This window comes from Mixophyes fleayi, chromosome 6, assembly GCF_038048845.1.
Source record: "Mixophyes fleayi isolate aMixFle1 chromosome 6, aMixFle1.hap1, whole genome shotgun sequence".
Lineage (NCBI taxonomy): Eukaryota > Metazoa > Chordata > Amphibia > Anura > Limnodynastidae > Mixophyes > Mixophyes fleayi.
In genome coordinates, this window is record NC_134407.1 from 54,563,527 (window position 1) to 54,579,322 (window position 15,796).

General features: G+C 44.9%; 1 protein-coding gene across 2 annotated transcripts in view; it reads left to right on the plus strand.

Annotated features, from left to right (window-relative positions):
• MICU1 (mitochondrial calcium uptake 1) overlaps window positions 1-7,529 on the plus strand; it is a 168,009-nt gene extending 160,480 nt beyond the window's left edge. For both annotated transcript variants that reach the window (XM_075216581.1, XM_075216582.1), the window contains exon 12: window positions 6,606-7,529. In XM_075216581.1, the coding sequence (XP_075072682.1) occupies window positions 6,606-6,766 (161 nt within the window). In that variant the 3' untranslated portion in view covers window positions 6,767-7,529. The remainder of the gene's footprint in view (window positions 1-6,605) is intronic.
• The last annotated feature ends 8,267 nt before the right edge of the window (window positions 7,530-15,796 follow it).

The window sequence follows — 15,796 nt, forward strand, 5'->3', positions numbered from 1 at the left end:
GTCACCAACTGCCCTCAAATCTCCCTCACTGTCAATAACACCACAATTTCCACAGTCTCCCAAGCTCGCTGCCTTGGTGTCAATCTTGAGTCCTGCCATCTGCTTTATTCCTTACATCCAGACTCTCTCCCAGTCCTGTCGACTCCACCTTAAAAACATTGCCAGAATACACCCTTGTCTTACTCAACATGCTACCAAAACTCTTATCCATTCTTTCATCATCTCCCATCTTGACTATTGCATCCTCCTGCTATCTGGCATTCCTGACACCTATATATTCACACTTCAATCCATCCTAACTGCTGCTGTCAGACTGATCTTCCTCTCTCACCGCTCCACATCTGATGCACCACTTTGCAAATCCCTACACTGACTCACTGTGTCCCCCCGAATCAAATTCACATTACTTACCCTTACCTACAAAGCCCTCAACAACAACACTCCTGCATACATCTCAAATCTCATATCAAAATATTCTCCCTCCTGTCCTCTTGGATCTACCTCTGATCTGCGCCTTGTCTCATCTCTGATAACCACCTCTAACTCTCGCCTACAAGACTTCTCCCGTGCTGCTCCCCACTTATGGAATTCCCTACCACGCTCAATCCGACTTTCCCACAGCCTTCAAATCTTTAGATGCTCTTTGAAAACCCATCTCTTTTTTAGAGGTGACCTTATCCTCGATAACACTATTCATACTAATGCACCCTCACAACTATCCCAATCTCCACTCTGAGCCACTCTTGCTCCACTTGTTTCAGCTGTGCCCTCTTCCTTTAGAATGTAAGCTCTCTAATAAGCAGGGTCCTCCATTACCTTTGTTTTCATGTCTCCATTCATTTTGTCTGCCTTGTCTGGTCTTGTTTTACGTATGTCCTTGTCTTCCCTACTGAACGGCGCTGAGGAGCACTGTGGTGCCTTACAAATCTACAATAATTAAAATAAGACATTTTTTAAAAAGAAAAAAAAAGCTGTGGTTTTAGGCTCTTAAAGATCGGCTGTTTCAGAAGGTATTACTAAAGAACTGAATGCAATCTGACATATGTATTCCCAGTAAACTGCTTTTTCTAGATACAGGAAATACTTAATATAATTCATCTCCATTAATTGAATAAATAGCTTGCAAGAATGCGCTTTAATAAAGAATATGATGAATTACTGCTCAAAATATCTGTTTAATATAAGCAAAATCTCTTGTTTGGCTGAGAATCAATCAGGCATTATAAATAAGATGTAGAAATTCAAATAGTAATACCTTTAAAAATATAATCTTATACATAATTCAGCTAGGTACGTTTAGGTACAAGTCAGCACCTGTATGGCAGGAATGCACAAGAGATCATAGTCCTTTGAAGGGGCCACAGTAAATCTTGAGAAAATTTTTTAAAATATACGACAGGAAAAGAGGAAAACCCTGTAGAAACACCCCTCACCTCTGAAGTAACGTCTGTCATCTCCCTCCTTCCCTGTAGCACATATCTTGTGCATATTACTTTGCAGAAAAACTTAGCCACACGAGATGAGATTTTAATTCTTACTTTCGAGATGAAGCTCCATAGTAGAGTTACAACAAATTCATTCATTCTGATTGGCTGTCAGAATAGCCAGTGACAAATGGCCGGGTCTCGCTACCACTGATGCCCGCAGGCCGTGGGTTGCGCATCAGTCATGTCGAGGAAGCAGAACAGTGTGATTTGTTTAATGGTTCATCCACAGAAGGGCCTCCTAACTGCCAGAAGAAGCCATTCTTACTCCTTCCTGCTCTATTACGACTGGTGCAGTGTGTGTTTTATTCCTGGCTTAGAAAAAATATACATGCATAGATACATTAGTATAAAAAAAGAATATGTATTTGTTCTAGCCGTATTATTCCTTCTTATGAGTGATTGTAACCCATTGTTTGTTTCATATGAACATTACAATTATTTTCTATACATCTGTAGTATTTCTGTCTCGGTGCCCAGAGTATCCTGTACACACTTGTATTTTAATGCGTTCTTTATCTGCATTGCTGCCAGTTTAGGTGGCATTAATTCTTATATCATCATTAATTGACTGATACTGGAGCTCATTTGTAAAGCAGCAGAGAAGTCCAAAAATCCCGCAAGTGACGTTACAAACGTTTATTTCTAGACCGTGCTTCTGTTCTTACAGGACTACTCGTGCCATTTAGCATTGGGATGACAGGCGGATGAGGCTTGTTCCTCACCTTTGCAGGATAGGCACAGCAATATACCAGACTGTGTCTCTGATCCAAATACAAGGGTTTTTTTGCAGGATTTTTTAGCCTGGCAGAATGACCTAAACTTGCACAGAGGTGACAGAAATGTGTACTATCCCATAATTACTATGCTCTGTCTAGGCAAAAGTAAGATATAATGAGGGTAAATATCACATGTGCATGACATACACTTTTAAGTCGTGCTTACAAAACTGCATGGGCTATGTAATGGACTGAAGCTGCTGTCTTGCTTAAGACAAAGCTTCTCTATAAAGTAACCTTTAGTAAGGCTCGGTACACACTGAAGGTTTTTCAGGCCATTATTGGGCCAAACACCCGATAAACGACCGTTTGACCCAATATTGCATTAGTGTGTATACTTACGTGATGAACGAATGTCGTTCCAAAGTACCTGTCGTTGTTTCATTTGGTTGCTCGTTCTGTTTAAAAATCTCGTTCCAGCCACCTTCCAATCCTGCACTGTGTATGCACTCACACGGCTGTCTGCCCAGAGAGAGAGCAGGAACCTGTCGCTGTGTCTGTATTGTTAAATGTTGAGAGTGCTGCAAGTGGATTAATTCGTCCATTCGTTCTGAGACTGAATATTTCGTTGCAGAATTTATAATAACATTGTGGAAAAGTCAAAAGTTTATTTTGTGCGTTATAATCAGTGTGACAAGAATGACTGATTACACTGCTCTTGGACCAGATGAAGAGCACAGATCTGAAGATAAATCGTGTTTAGTGTGTACACACGAATCGGCAGACTGATTGGAACTTCAGCCGTTTCTAAAATCATTAGTGATAACAAATTGGTTGAAAGTTTTTGCAGTGTATACCCAGCCTTTGTAAACCATTCAGTCACTGTTGCCGACCAATGTGTGGTGCTGAATAACAATGTGCTATTACTCTGGTATCCACTGTTAGCGTAATATAAGAACTGAGGGCTCATTTTATCGCATGAACCTTGGAACATCATTACATTCAAATTTAATGTGGGTCCAATAATAAGTTCATCAGCATCTGTTAGCAGTATATGTACTTTACAGCTTTTCTTTTCAGTAGATTTTTATTATGATTGTTGGATGTTCTGTACTTGCTCCTAGAAGAATATCATTTGAAATGTATGAATTTTTATGGAGCTATCTGTGTATGCAATTATAAGACAGGTAGTTGTCTAGAAATAGTTAGGTTGGGGAAATTGGATGTTATCAAATAAACCTAATCATTTTATTGAACCTGTCTAATGCCAGGAATATAGCTGCAATGTGTTGTACAGATACACACAGGAATGAATGTCTGCAGCGCACTGTACACAGATACACACTGAAAAATTAATGTCTGCAGTGCACTGAACACAGATACACACAGAGAAATGAATGTCTGCAGTGCACTGTACACAGATACGCACAGATGAATGAATGCCTGCAGTGCACTGTACACAGATACACACAGAGAAATGAATGTCTGCAGTGCACTGTACACAGATACGCACAGATGAATGAATGCCTGCAGTGCACTGTACACAGATACGCACTGAGGAATCAATGTCTGCAGCGCATTGTGCACAGATACGCACAGAGGAATGAATGTCTGCAGCGCACTGTACACAGATACACACACAGGAATGAATGTCTGCAGTGCACTGTACACAGATACCCACACAGGAATGAATGTCTGCAGTGCACTGTACACAGATACACACTGAGGAATGAATGTCTGCAGCGCACTGTACACAGATACACACACAGGAATGAATGTCTGCAGTGCACTGTACACAGATACACACACAGGAATGAATGTCTGCAGTGCACTGTACACAGATACACACTGAGGAATGAATGTCTGCAGTGCACTGTACAAAGATACACACTGAGAAATGAATGTCTGCAGTGCACTGTACAAAGATACACACTGAGGAATGAATGTCTGCAGTGCACTGTACACAGATACACACAGAGAATGTGTTTGGGAAGAGTACATTGTGTTCCTATGTTCTTTTGCCACTTTCAGTTGATTGCTAAATACTGCAGTATAGATTTTGCTGCCTCCTGTGAGTTGTTATCTCTCTTACTGAGCAGACAAAGCTTCTCTACAAAGTAATACTCCTCTTTCTTGTATAGTAAATAAACCATTCTGTAATTTTTTTGAGCAGTGTGTTGTGCTGAATAATAGGATTCTATTACTATAATCCAATTAGCGCAATAAGTGTTCAGGCTTGTTTTATGGAGAGACTTCATAGCTTAGATTCACACTTTATCTGGGTCCAATTACTTCTTTGGCACCTGTTGGCAATATCTGGTTACTGTATATTCTGAGCTTTTTGTTTGTTATTTGTTTTTATTTTATTTTTTGTTGTTTATCTCTTTATGAATTGCTGACTGGGCTTCTGCACTGTGAATGCTTGCACCTATGTTCGTAAATACACCCTGTAGGAGCTACCATTATTCACTCTACAGTTAATGCCCTGAGACGGATTATTTTACTCAAGGATGTACAGAGTTTTATTTTTTTCCAATTTAATGGTACATAATATTTCAGACTTCTAGCTACTAGTTGTTGGCTAATTATACATAAATGTGGGTAAATTCAAGGCAGACCACCCCCATTCAGACAGCAACAATCTGCAGTCCAATAAATGCACAAAAACATCTAGAATACAAAGGACTCTGTCAGACATAGAAGCCTATATCCTCTTATTTTACCTTTTTCCAAAGGTTCAGTTCTTACATAAAAACTAATTTCTAAATCTTATCAGTTTGTCAGAGTCATATAAGAATCAAAGTATGACGAAACACTTTTTTTTTTTTTATGCGCAGATGCATCTGTCTGTCCACCAGGAGCGTATGTTTGATGCGTTGGGTAGTGTGTCTTGTTCCGCTCCACAAGTACCCCCATAAAGCTATTTTAATGGTATCTTTAAAACTAACATATTTTAGTATTAGGGGACAAGCTATATACAGTATAGAGGAGATCTATATTGCACAATAGTGGGTTTCTGGCACAAGCTGGACTGCTGCCATTTTGCAGCACATGCCCAGCGGTCAGAGTGGACATTTAGAAGTGGCCATGTGAAAAATGTAATGGGAATGTAAGTGAATTGAATTTGATAGCTTTACAATAAAGGCGGTAGGAGGTGTCAATATGACATGCCACGTATTCACCCCCACTTCGACCACTGCACATGCCACTTGGATAGTTATCTTAGAAGGGCAAAGCTTCGCCTTCTCTACCTTACATCTCTGAGCAGAGCTGCAGTGGAAAGTTAGGGTTGTAACAAGCTTTGGAAGACCTTGCTCTGCTCTACACATTGTCAGGAGTGAATTTGGCATCGGAGTCAGCAGGACACAGTAAATATCTCAGGAGGGTGATGTGCTTAAAGGGCAGGTGAGCTTTTTTGATGCAGGCGATCTGCCACCTTAAGTTCTGAGTCCCTGCTCTACGGATAATAAAACAGGTATCAGAACAAGTGCAGGGTATGGGGGACCGGCACATGTGCAGTGATGTCACTTCCACCTGTGTACTGTAAAGTGCCAAAGGGTCATCTCAGCGCATGTGCTAACCCCAGGCGTGGGGGAGGGAGCAGGTGATCCCATCAGCGGCCCTGTCTGACATATTCCATGCTGGTTACTGCAGATTGTCTATAGCCCTGCTGACCATGTACCACTAACAAACACCGCTGTATGGGGCTTGCTGCATAGTCCCCGCAGTGTTTACGCAGGGTTGCCATATGACTAGCAACAAGAGCAAGTGAATATAATATCACTATAATATTTGTATTAATATAACTTAAATACTGCACTGTATTTGCATCCCCATGAGATCTTGCCTTTACCAAATTTCTGATGCATACCCTACAACTGTTTATAAGTGTATTCTAATAAATACTGTACTGCTGCATTGTAAACTGGCCCCATACATACTGAACAGCTTTATAGTATTTACACAGTAATTATTTGAGATGCATTACATGTGTGGAGCTGGTGATTGTATTAAATCCACACTACAGTAGATAGTCACATTACACTGTTTTCAGATGCATACTACATGTGGACATAGCGACTGTATTAAATCCACACTACAGTACATAGTCAGATTACACTGTTTTCAGGTGCATACTTTGTGGGTGCATAATTACAAATGTATTCTGCTTGACTTTACATAGATTATGTAGAATGTTTTTTATTATGTATCTGAATGACTGTAATGACTTTCATGAAAAGTCTGTTTAATGTGAAATATCTAACCTAGCTTTCATCAGGTTTATGTGCAGTCTTTGGGTGGTGACCGTAGATCTTATGGTTATATAATGAAATATGGGCCATCAGGATCTAGCCTGTCCTTCTGTAACATGAAATGATCTTTCTCTAATATTTTGTGACAGGGAACGGAGAGCTGAGTAATAAGGAGTTCATCGCTATTATGAAGCAGCGTTTGATGAGGGGACTGGAGAAGCCAAAAGACATGGGATTTACTCGCCTCATGAGAGCCATGTGGAAATGTGCCCAGGACACAGCCTGGGATTTCGCCTTTCCAAAGCAGTAAGAAGAGTATAGTCCGACAGTGAATGATGATACAGACTCTGCAGCCCTCACAGCACACGGCTCTGGAATCTGGAGGAAGAGGGATTGTCCCTAGGAACATGCAGGAAATATTCTGTTTGATACAGCAATGTCTGCATGTGTCACTCCATTATTCCCTGTGCTTTACAATGTATTTCATGTAAAAATATGATATTAATACCACTTAGTTTCACTTCTGGTTATTCTATAAAAAAAAATAGCAGCACCTTATATAATGATACAGTTCCCATTGGCTGGTAAGACCTGCTGAGATTAGTTGTGAGGAACATGAAAAACAGAACAGAATGTGTTGTATCTAATACTCTTAGCATGGGCACTTGTGACCAGAGGGCTTGTGCAAAGGACCTGTCACCACTGGGAAAGAGAGTTTATTAACCAAACATTACCCTAATACAACCATAAGGCCCTATTAGTCCTCTTGCCAAAGAGCCTTTTAGTTCAGGAATGTAAATAGTTACATTTTACCATACAGGTCTGTGATCATTAAAATAGCTTTAAACTTTTTTTTTTTACTTTTTTTTTTTACACTCTTTTAGGATTGATGCAGATAATAACATTGCTACACAAATAAAGGTGTCGTTGACATTAGTTCATTTAGCCATATATTTAAAATAATTGTTGGAAGGTGTATTATAAAATGTTTTGAGATGCTTGGCTTGATTTGGTGATGAGGGTTGCAATGTTGTGCAATTTAAATTTAGCAATAAAATGTTCTTTTGTTGAAATGGTTGTGAGACTCTGTTAGTGTGTTTGAAATAATCTGTTTTGTGAGTTAAACAATTATACAACATCTCCGTATCTTGATACACAATCTAGTTGTAGATGCCCACATTTTCTTTTTTCTTTTATCTGGAATCTATAGGGCGTATTTTTTTGTCACCGTGATTGACAGTCCTAGCTCCATTACCTTCAGTAGCTCTGGCCCTGTCAATCAAGCCGACATCAATATGACAGAGTGCAGGGGTTCCAGATTTGTCCATAACTTGCTATACAAACCGATCTTTCTGTTAAGGTATATGTCTACCTTACCTTTTTTTAAAAAAAAATGATGGATACTCTTACGATGGGGAAGGTGAAATAGAACTACTTACTTGGCGTTCATGTTTTGCACATTACACTGATTGACAGACTCCCAGTCAGCATGAAGCTCAGACCTCAGTAAAGCAATCTAGTATATCTTGGTATCCAGAGGAAACAAGGTTACATACTGCCATTACTGACTGATTTACTTGTTGCATTAAATATAATCATCATAGAATATATAATTTAAAAACAAAGTATATTTTTGCAGGATTAATGGTTTTACAGTTATCTCTGCTCTAACAGAAAATGGGTAATGTCAGTGGATTTATTTATATCTTCATGGTAAGGGCTACATAAATGCTATTAGTCCATGTTTATTGGTAGGGCTTTGTGACAGGATGGACCGCCTATGTCACCCTGTCTGCTGTTGCTGGGAACCGGATGGGCTTACTGTTCCCTTACTTTATCCCAAGTGTGCCCTCTTGCCACAGTAGGAGGGGCTTACAGGTGTTGTCACCACCAGACTCCTTACTGACATCCAGTACCGGGTTTCTTCTGGGTAACTGAAGCTGCTAGCGTACCCCGTTACTGGTGTACCTGGGCTGGTACCCCTGTCCTCATCCTATAGATCAGGGTTGCTGTAGATGAATCCCCCCTGGCCTATCACACGAGCCAGAGTTGCTGGGTAGCGGGCAGAGCGGTGGTGCTGGGTCCAAACCTCAGAACAGCCGGGAACGAATTAGAGTTGGGTCTAATCTGTAGGTCACAGGATAGAGAAGTTTCCAAGCAGGTCTTTGAAGCAAATGATGTTTATTTGCTCTTACACTGGTTAAAGGTACCAGTGATCAGATGAAAGAAGAACAGCTTTTAATACAAAACAGTGCTGTTTTTATACACATTTGAGACTTCTCTTAGCTGGAGGTAATTCGGCCTCCTGTCCCTTTAACCAATCTGTGCTGATTCATGCAGCCAGCGTGTGAATCAGTCCAGAGAGGTTTAACACCTTTTAACATTGCTGCTAGTGGCAGGGGGGTGTATACTTCCTCCCCTGTCCACGAGCTGCCAGTGAGAGCAGGGCTCATTCCACTCTCCTCCCTTGGCGCCTCTCTGTCTGGGGCGAGAGGTTTATCTTTTAAATCTCCCACCCAAACTGACTTCCAGGGACTGGACGCCGGGGTCTGTCTCTGCTCCCTGGCCGAAAATAGTACCAGGAAAGAGCAGCCAGATCCCAGAGCAGCAGTCCCTGCTCTGTCGCTAGTTGAAGCTATTTGAGCTCCAACTAGGGACTTGGCTTCTTGGGACCCCCAGGAGGCGCTGCACCTCATGGAACAGGAGGCTGGTTGTTAAATCCTTCCGGCAGCCACTGAAGCTGGCCGCCAGAGGGTGAAGGGGATCCAGGGCTGCCTCTGCAACTCCAGCACAGGGTAAGTACTTTTTATTTACTTTACATATATACATTTACATTTCATACAATTAACACACATTTACATTTAAAATATACATAGTTGCACTCCCAGCGACTAGCATCGGGAGTTTAACCCTCCTGGTGCCAGAGTCATTTTCAAGATGGCCACCGCACTCGTGTGGTGACCGGTACACGGAGTCCCGGTCACACTCCTCCCCCCTTAATCCATGCGGGCCATGTCCCCATGATTTGGCTCCTGGTCCCGCAGTCTCTTTGGGTTACCAGGGGTGTCCCAGGGGATCCAGCTCTTCCTGCCGAGACAGCTGTGAGCCTTTACTTGCTTGTGAAATATGTGAAAGTCATAAATTTGAGGGGCAAGGCTCCAGCGCAACAATCTGCCATTTTCCTCTGAGGTGTGTTGCAGCCACTTTAAAGAATTATGATGAGTCACCACAGTAAAATGTCATCCATACAAATAAGGCTGAAGTTTTTTCACTGCCCAAACAATGGCCAAACAATCTTTCTCAATTGTGGCATACACCACTTCCCGGTTCAGCAGTTTTCTGCTCAAACAGGCCACAGGGTGCTCCTGCCCATCTGGCCCCACCTGGCTAAGTACTGCTCCCAGTCCATACTGTGAAGCGTCAGTTTGCACAATAAAGTCCTTCTCATAATTGGGCGCTAACAGTATTGGAACATGAGCCAGGGCTTTGTTCAACGACTGAAATGCTAGCTCACAAGCGGGTGTCCAGTCAACTACTTTGGGGAGTTTCTTCTTGGTCAGATCTGTCAGGGGTTTCGCTACAGTGCTGTCAAGTCTGGGACGAAAAGCCTGTAGTAGCCTGAGGTCCATAAGGAGGCCAGTACTTGTCATTGGGTTGTGGGCCGGGGCCAGTCTCGGATTGCCTCTACCTTAGCTGGTTCCGGCTTGACCTTACCTCCCTCCACATGATGACCCAGGTACTGCACCTCTGACATTCCCATTTGACACATGTCTGCTCTGATGGTCAGACCTGCTCACTGAATTTTCTTTAAGACTTTCCCTACATGTTTCAGATCATCCTCCCAGGATTTACTGAAAATGGCAGTGTCATCCAAGTATGCCTGAGCAAAGCCTTTACACCCTTCCAGCAAGTAATCAACCACACACTGAAAGGTGGCTAGCGCATTCTTCATCCCAAATGGCATGGACTTAAACTCGAACAGGCCAAATGGGGTGATGAATGTCGACCGCTCTTGAGCCTCGGGGGTCAGCGGTATCTGCCAATGCTCCTTGCTCAAGTCAAAGGTGGAAATATACTTTGCTCCAGCCAACTCACCTAACAGTGTCAGTTCGGGGCAGGGGATAGGCATCAGACATGGTCACCTCGTTCAATCGGCGGTAGTCTATGGAAGACCGCTTTGTCTTGTCCTTCGTGGGAACCAATACAATGGAGGATGCCCATGGACTATGCGATGGTTGGATCACCCCTAGCTCAAGCATCTCCTGTACCTCCATGTACATATTTTCCTTGGCCTCTGGTGAGACCCAATAAGCGGGTTGCCTAACTGGCCTATGCTCACCAGTGTCCACATGGTGCATCACCAAGGAAGTCAGACCGGCTTTCCTACTGAACTGAGTCGCAAAGGGCCACAACACTGCCTCAAGCTGTTCTGTGTGATGGGCACTGAACTGCTCATCTCAGCCCACTCCCTCTACACCACCTTCACTTCTGGAATCCGCAAGGATGTCAGTTAGTGGGTTACTTCCTGGTTCCTTAGGCGGTAAGCAGCAAACCGTCGCTACCGCCTCCACATGCTCGTGGTATGCCTTTAACATATTTATGTGGTAGGTCCGCTGCCGCCTACCGTTGCTGTCAAATGAAACCACGTAAGTGATGTCACTCAGACATTTTGAGACCGTGTACGGTCCAGCCCAGGCAGCCTGGTGCTTGTTCTGGTGCGTGGGCATCAGAACAAGGACCTTTTGCCCTACCTCAAACACTCTGGCACGCGCGCCCTGATCATACCAAGTCTTCTGTTTTGCTTGCGCTTCCGCTAGGTTAGCCTGCGCGAACCCCATGAGATTTTGTAACCGATCTCTGAGCTTCAACACATACTCCACGACAGAGACATTCTGTGTGGGTAGCTCCACTTCCCAAGACTCCCGGAGCAGGTCAAGAGGTCCACGGACTCTGCGGCCATATAGTAGTTCAAAGGGGGAGAAACCGGTAGACTCCTGCGGCACCTCCCGATAAGCAAACAGGAGGTGAGGCAGGTAGCGTTCCCAGACCCCCACCTCCGAAGTTACAAATACCCGTAGCATGTGCTTCAGAGTGCCATTGAACCGCTCGCACAGTCCATTAGTCTGGGGATGGTAGGGGGCAGTACGGAGTTGCTGCACTCCGCACTTTGCCCAGAGACACTGGACCAGTTCACTCATGAACTGTGTCCCTTGATCAGTTAAGATCTCTCTAGGGAACCCTAGTCTGCTAAATATGCCTAGTGGCGCGTCCGCTACCTTTTCCGCAGTTATGGAGGACAGAGTTTACAGCCTCTGGATACCGGGTAGCGTAGTCCACCACGGTGAGGATGTACCTCTTTCCCGATCTACTGGGCACAGGCAAGGGACCTACTATGTTCACAGCTACTTGGTGAAAAGGTTCCCCAACTATTGGCAAGGACCTGAAGGGAGCACGAGGACTGGTTCCTCCAAGACGCTGACACATCACAGGACTTACAGTAGCCACGGACGTTATCAAACATTCCCGGCCAGAAAAAGTTCTGTCAGGTGCTTCAGTGTTCCGTCTCTTCCCTGGTGTCCCGCCATAGGGATTTCATGGGCAACTGACATTAGTTGCGCACGAAAGCCACAGGGTGCCACCAGTTGAACTTGTTCCCCGACTGCTCTATCCCCATCTACCTTCCTAGCTACACGGTGCAACAACCCTTTATGCCAGGTCACACTCCCCACCTCCATCCCTGGAAGGCTGCCACCAGCCTGGCGCCTCATGACTTTTAGTGAGGGATCGGAGAGCTGTGCTGCCCTGAACTCTTCCCTACGGCCCTCACTATCTTCTAAATCAGGATATGCTACAGGGTGGCCTACGTTGGGGTGACTAGGATCAGTCAAAGTGGGGTCAGTAAAAGAGAGGTCACTGTGGTCAGTTATACTCGCCGCTGGAGCTGGCATACTGCTAGGGACAGGAGCATCACCGGGCACCCCCACAAGATCAGGTTAGCAAGAGACTACATCCTCTGCGTTGCTAGGGGACGTAGTCTTTCCAGAGGCAAAGGGCTGGCTGTTTCCTGAAGAAATAGCAGATGTGGTCTTTTCCTCTGGGCTGGGTTGTGCAGGTGTAGATCCTGAAGACTGTAGTTTAGTAGCTTGGCTCCAGGTAATAGAGTTGAGAAATGCGGTCACAATTCCACCCCCAACATTGTTGCCTAAGATCACGTCGGTTAGGAGGCCATCCATAACGGCAGCATCTCGCAATTCCTGGCCATATCCCCAGTCCAGATACACCCATGCGACAGGCACTTTCTTCTCTAGTCCATCTGCCACAGTAACCTTGGCAGTGCGACCCTGCAATACTGCAGCAGGATCAATAAGATGGGTACTCACTACAGTGATTGAGGCCCTTGAGTCTCTAAGTTCTTCTCTCTGCAGGGGTCCCACTTGAACCGGCTGCAGGTTCTTCCACATGTTTTTGGGGGGTCTTTTGGACACACAGGTGATCCCTCCAAGTCACCTTCAGACACGCCACACTCCGTTGGGCTGGCAGGGGTGTAAACAGTCTCTAATGGCTCACTTTCACCAGTTAAGCAAGTCAGCCAGGCCACAAGAATTGGATTAGGGGCACGAGTCTGGGGTGCTGGGGCTGTGGGACTGTCCATCCTTAAATGACCGATTTTCCCACAGTTGTAGCACTTCTTCTCCAGTCTGGGCTTAGGTGGTCTCTGATAACTCCCAGGGACGGGGCGGTGGATGGCGAATGGTACCCGAAGGGTTAGGTACTTGCTTTTGGGGGTGAGTAGAAGAGAGGTGTCCCCCTGATTGTACAGTCCTTTGGGGTTGGCTGTTCACCTGGCGCTTCTGCCAGTGTGGCCTCATTGCCACATACTGATCCGCCAGCTGGGACGCTTTTTTCCAGGATTGCTGGGCTATGGTCCAATACCCACTCCTTCACCTCCGGCGCGCACCAGCGGTGAAATTGCTCTTTGCAAATTAAATCCACTAATTCTTCCCAGGACTTGGCGTCAGACCCATTAATCCATCTTATTGCCAACTGCAGCAACTGGTTGGCAAATTCCTCATGGCTGATATGGGTGCTTTTAGCCAAGTCCCGAAACTTCTGCCGGTAGGTCTCCGGGGTAATAACATAGCGCTTAAGGAGGGCCCGTTTTACCACGTCATAGTCCGCACAGTATTCTGGGGCCACTGCATGACCTTGTAGCGTGCGAACCAGATACTTTACCCATTCCTGTTTGGGTAAGTCATGGAGGCTACAAGACATTTCGAACACCTGCAAATATCCATAAATATCTGCAACAGCGTCATCAAATTTGGTAAAGTGAAGAGACCCGAATCTGGGCGCAGCAGGCGACTTCACGGGTCACTACAGGGGGGCGGTGCCCACCGATTGCCCCACAACTTGATGATAAACAATTGCTGCACCTCAGTTGTTATGTCTCCCTGGGATCCCAGCTGCTGCATTAGTACAGAAAGTTACCCTCATCACACTGTTGAACTTGCGCCACTGGTTCACTCCGCGGGGGGTGACTGTTGCTGGGATTAGGTTCACTCTGTGAGGGGTGACTCTCGCTGGGAACAGGTGGTGTGTTCTGAGATGTTACTGCAGGTACTTCTATGTTTGAAGTCAACGTCCCCTCCTGGTCACTGTCAGCCTCCTCCTCTGCTTACCCATACTGCGCCTCCCAGGCTCTCAGCGCCTTTTTCATTTCGCTCCTTGTCGCTGTGTATGACATTCCCAACTTCTTTGCTTGGCACGGTATCTCAAGGTCCGTCTTGGACATTTTACTGTATTTAAACATCCTGTGCGTTCTCCTGGCTGCAGTTATTCCTCTCCTGAATAACTCTGCTCTCCTGACTGGTGCACGAAAAGCCGCCCGGGGTATCCTGACACTTGCCACCAGAAATCTGTGACAGGATGGACCGCTTATGCCACCCTGTCTGCTGCTGCTGGGAACTGGATGGGCTTACTTTGCCACTGTTCCCTTATGTTATCCCAAGTGCGCCCTCTTGCAGCAGTAGGATAGGCTTACACGTGCTGCCACCACTGGACTCCTTAATGGCATCCAGAACCGGGTTTCTTCAAGGTCACTGACGCTGCTAGTGTACCCTGTTACTGGTGTACCTGAGCTGATCAGGGTTGCTGTAGATGGATCCCCCCCGGCCTATCACAACTGCTATAGCTGCTGGGTAGCGGGCAGAGTGGTGGTACTGGGTGCTGGGTCCAAACCTCAGAACAGCCGGGAACGAATTAGAGTTGGGTCTAATCTGTAAGTCACAGGATAGAGAAGTTTCCAAGCTGGTCTTTGAAGCAAATGATGTTTATTTGCTCTTACACTGGTTAAAGGTACCAGTGATCAGATCAGATGAAAGAAGAACAGCTTTTAATACAAAACAATGCTGTTTTTATACACATTTGAGACTTCTCTTAGCTGGAGGTAATTCGGCCTCCTGTCCCTTTAACCAATCTGTGCTGATTCATGCAGCCTGCACGTAAATCAGCCCAGAGAGGTTTAACACCTTTCACATTACTGCTAGTGGCAGGGGGGAGTATACTCTCCTCCCCTGGCACTTCTCTGGGGCGAGAGGTTTATCCTTTAAATCTCCCACCCAAACTGACTTCCAGGGACTGGGCCCCAGGGTCTGGCTCTTTTATTTAACCACTTTTCACGCGGCGCCTAGCTCCAGTGATTTAACCACTCCGTCGTCGGGTATTAACCCTCCCGTCATCTGAGTCATCTTCAAGATGGCCGCCACACTCATGCGGTGACTGGTACTCGGGGACCCGGCCATAGGCTTATTTTCACTTTATTTTTTTAATAAATGAACCGCAAAACAAGTTTTTGTTTTTTTCTTAACAGATACTTTATACAACAAGTCTTTTTGTGTTTATTTTCTCTGCTGAGATAAATTGGAGTATTACTACACACATACCAAAATATGGGCCACCTAGTGGTCAAATTATGAAATTGACAAAATCCTTATATGGCACTAATAAAGGATTTTTTATTAACAGTTATCTATATAGCGACTACATGTTGCAAAGCGCTTTACAGAGAACATTTAAACATTCATATCAGTCCATGCCCCAGTGGAGCCTACATTCTATATATTTCCTACTACACGGACACGCACGCACATACACTACAGTTAATTTTGTCAGAAGCCAATTGTAGCCGTCCTTATATGTCTTTATAGTGTGGGAGGAAACTGAGCAGCTGGAAGAATACCAACACAAACACGGGGAGAACATACAAACTCCACACAGAGGGTCCTGTTGAGAATCTAACCCATGACCCCAGTGCTGTGAGGCAGCAATGCTAACTACTGTG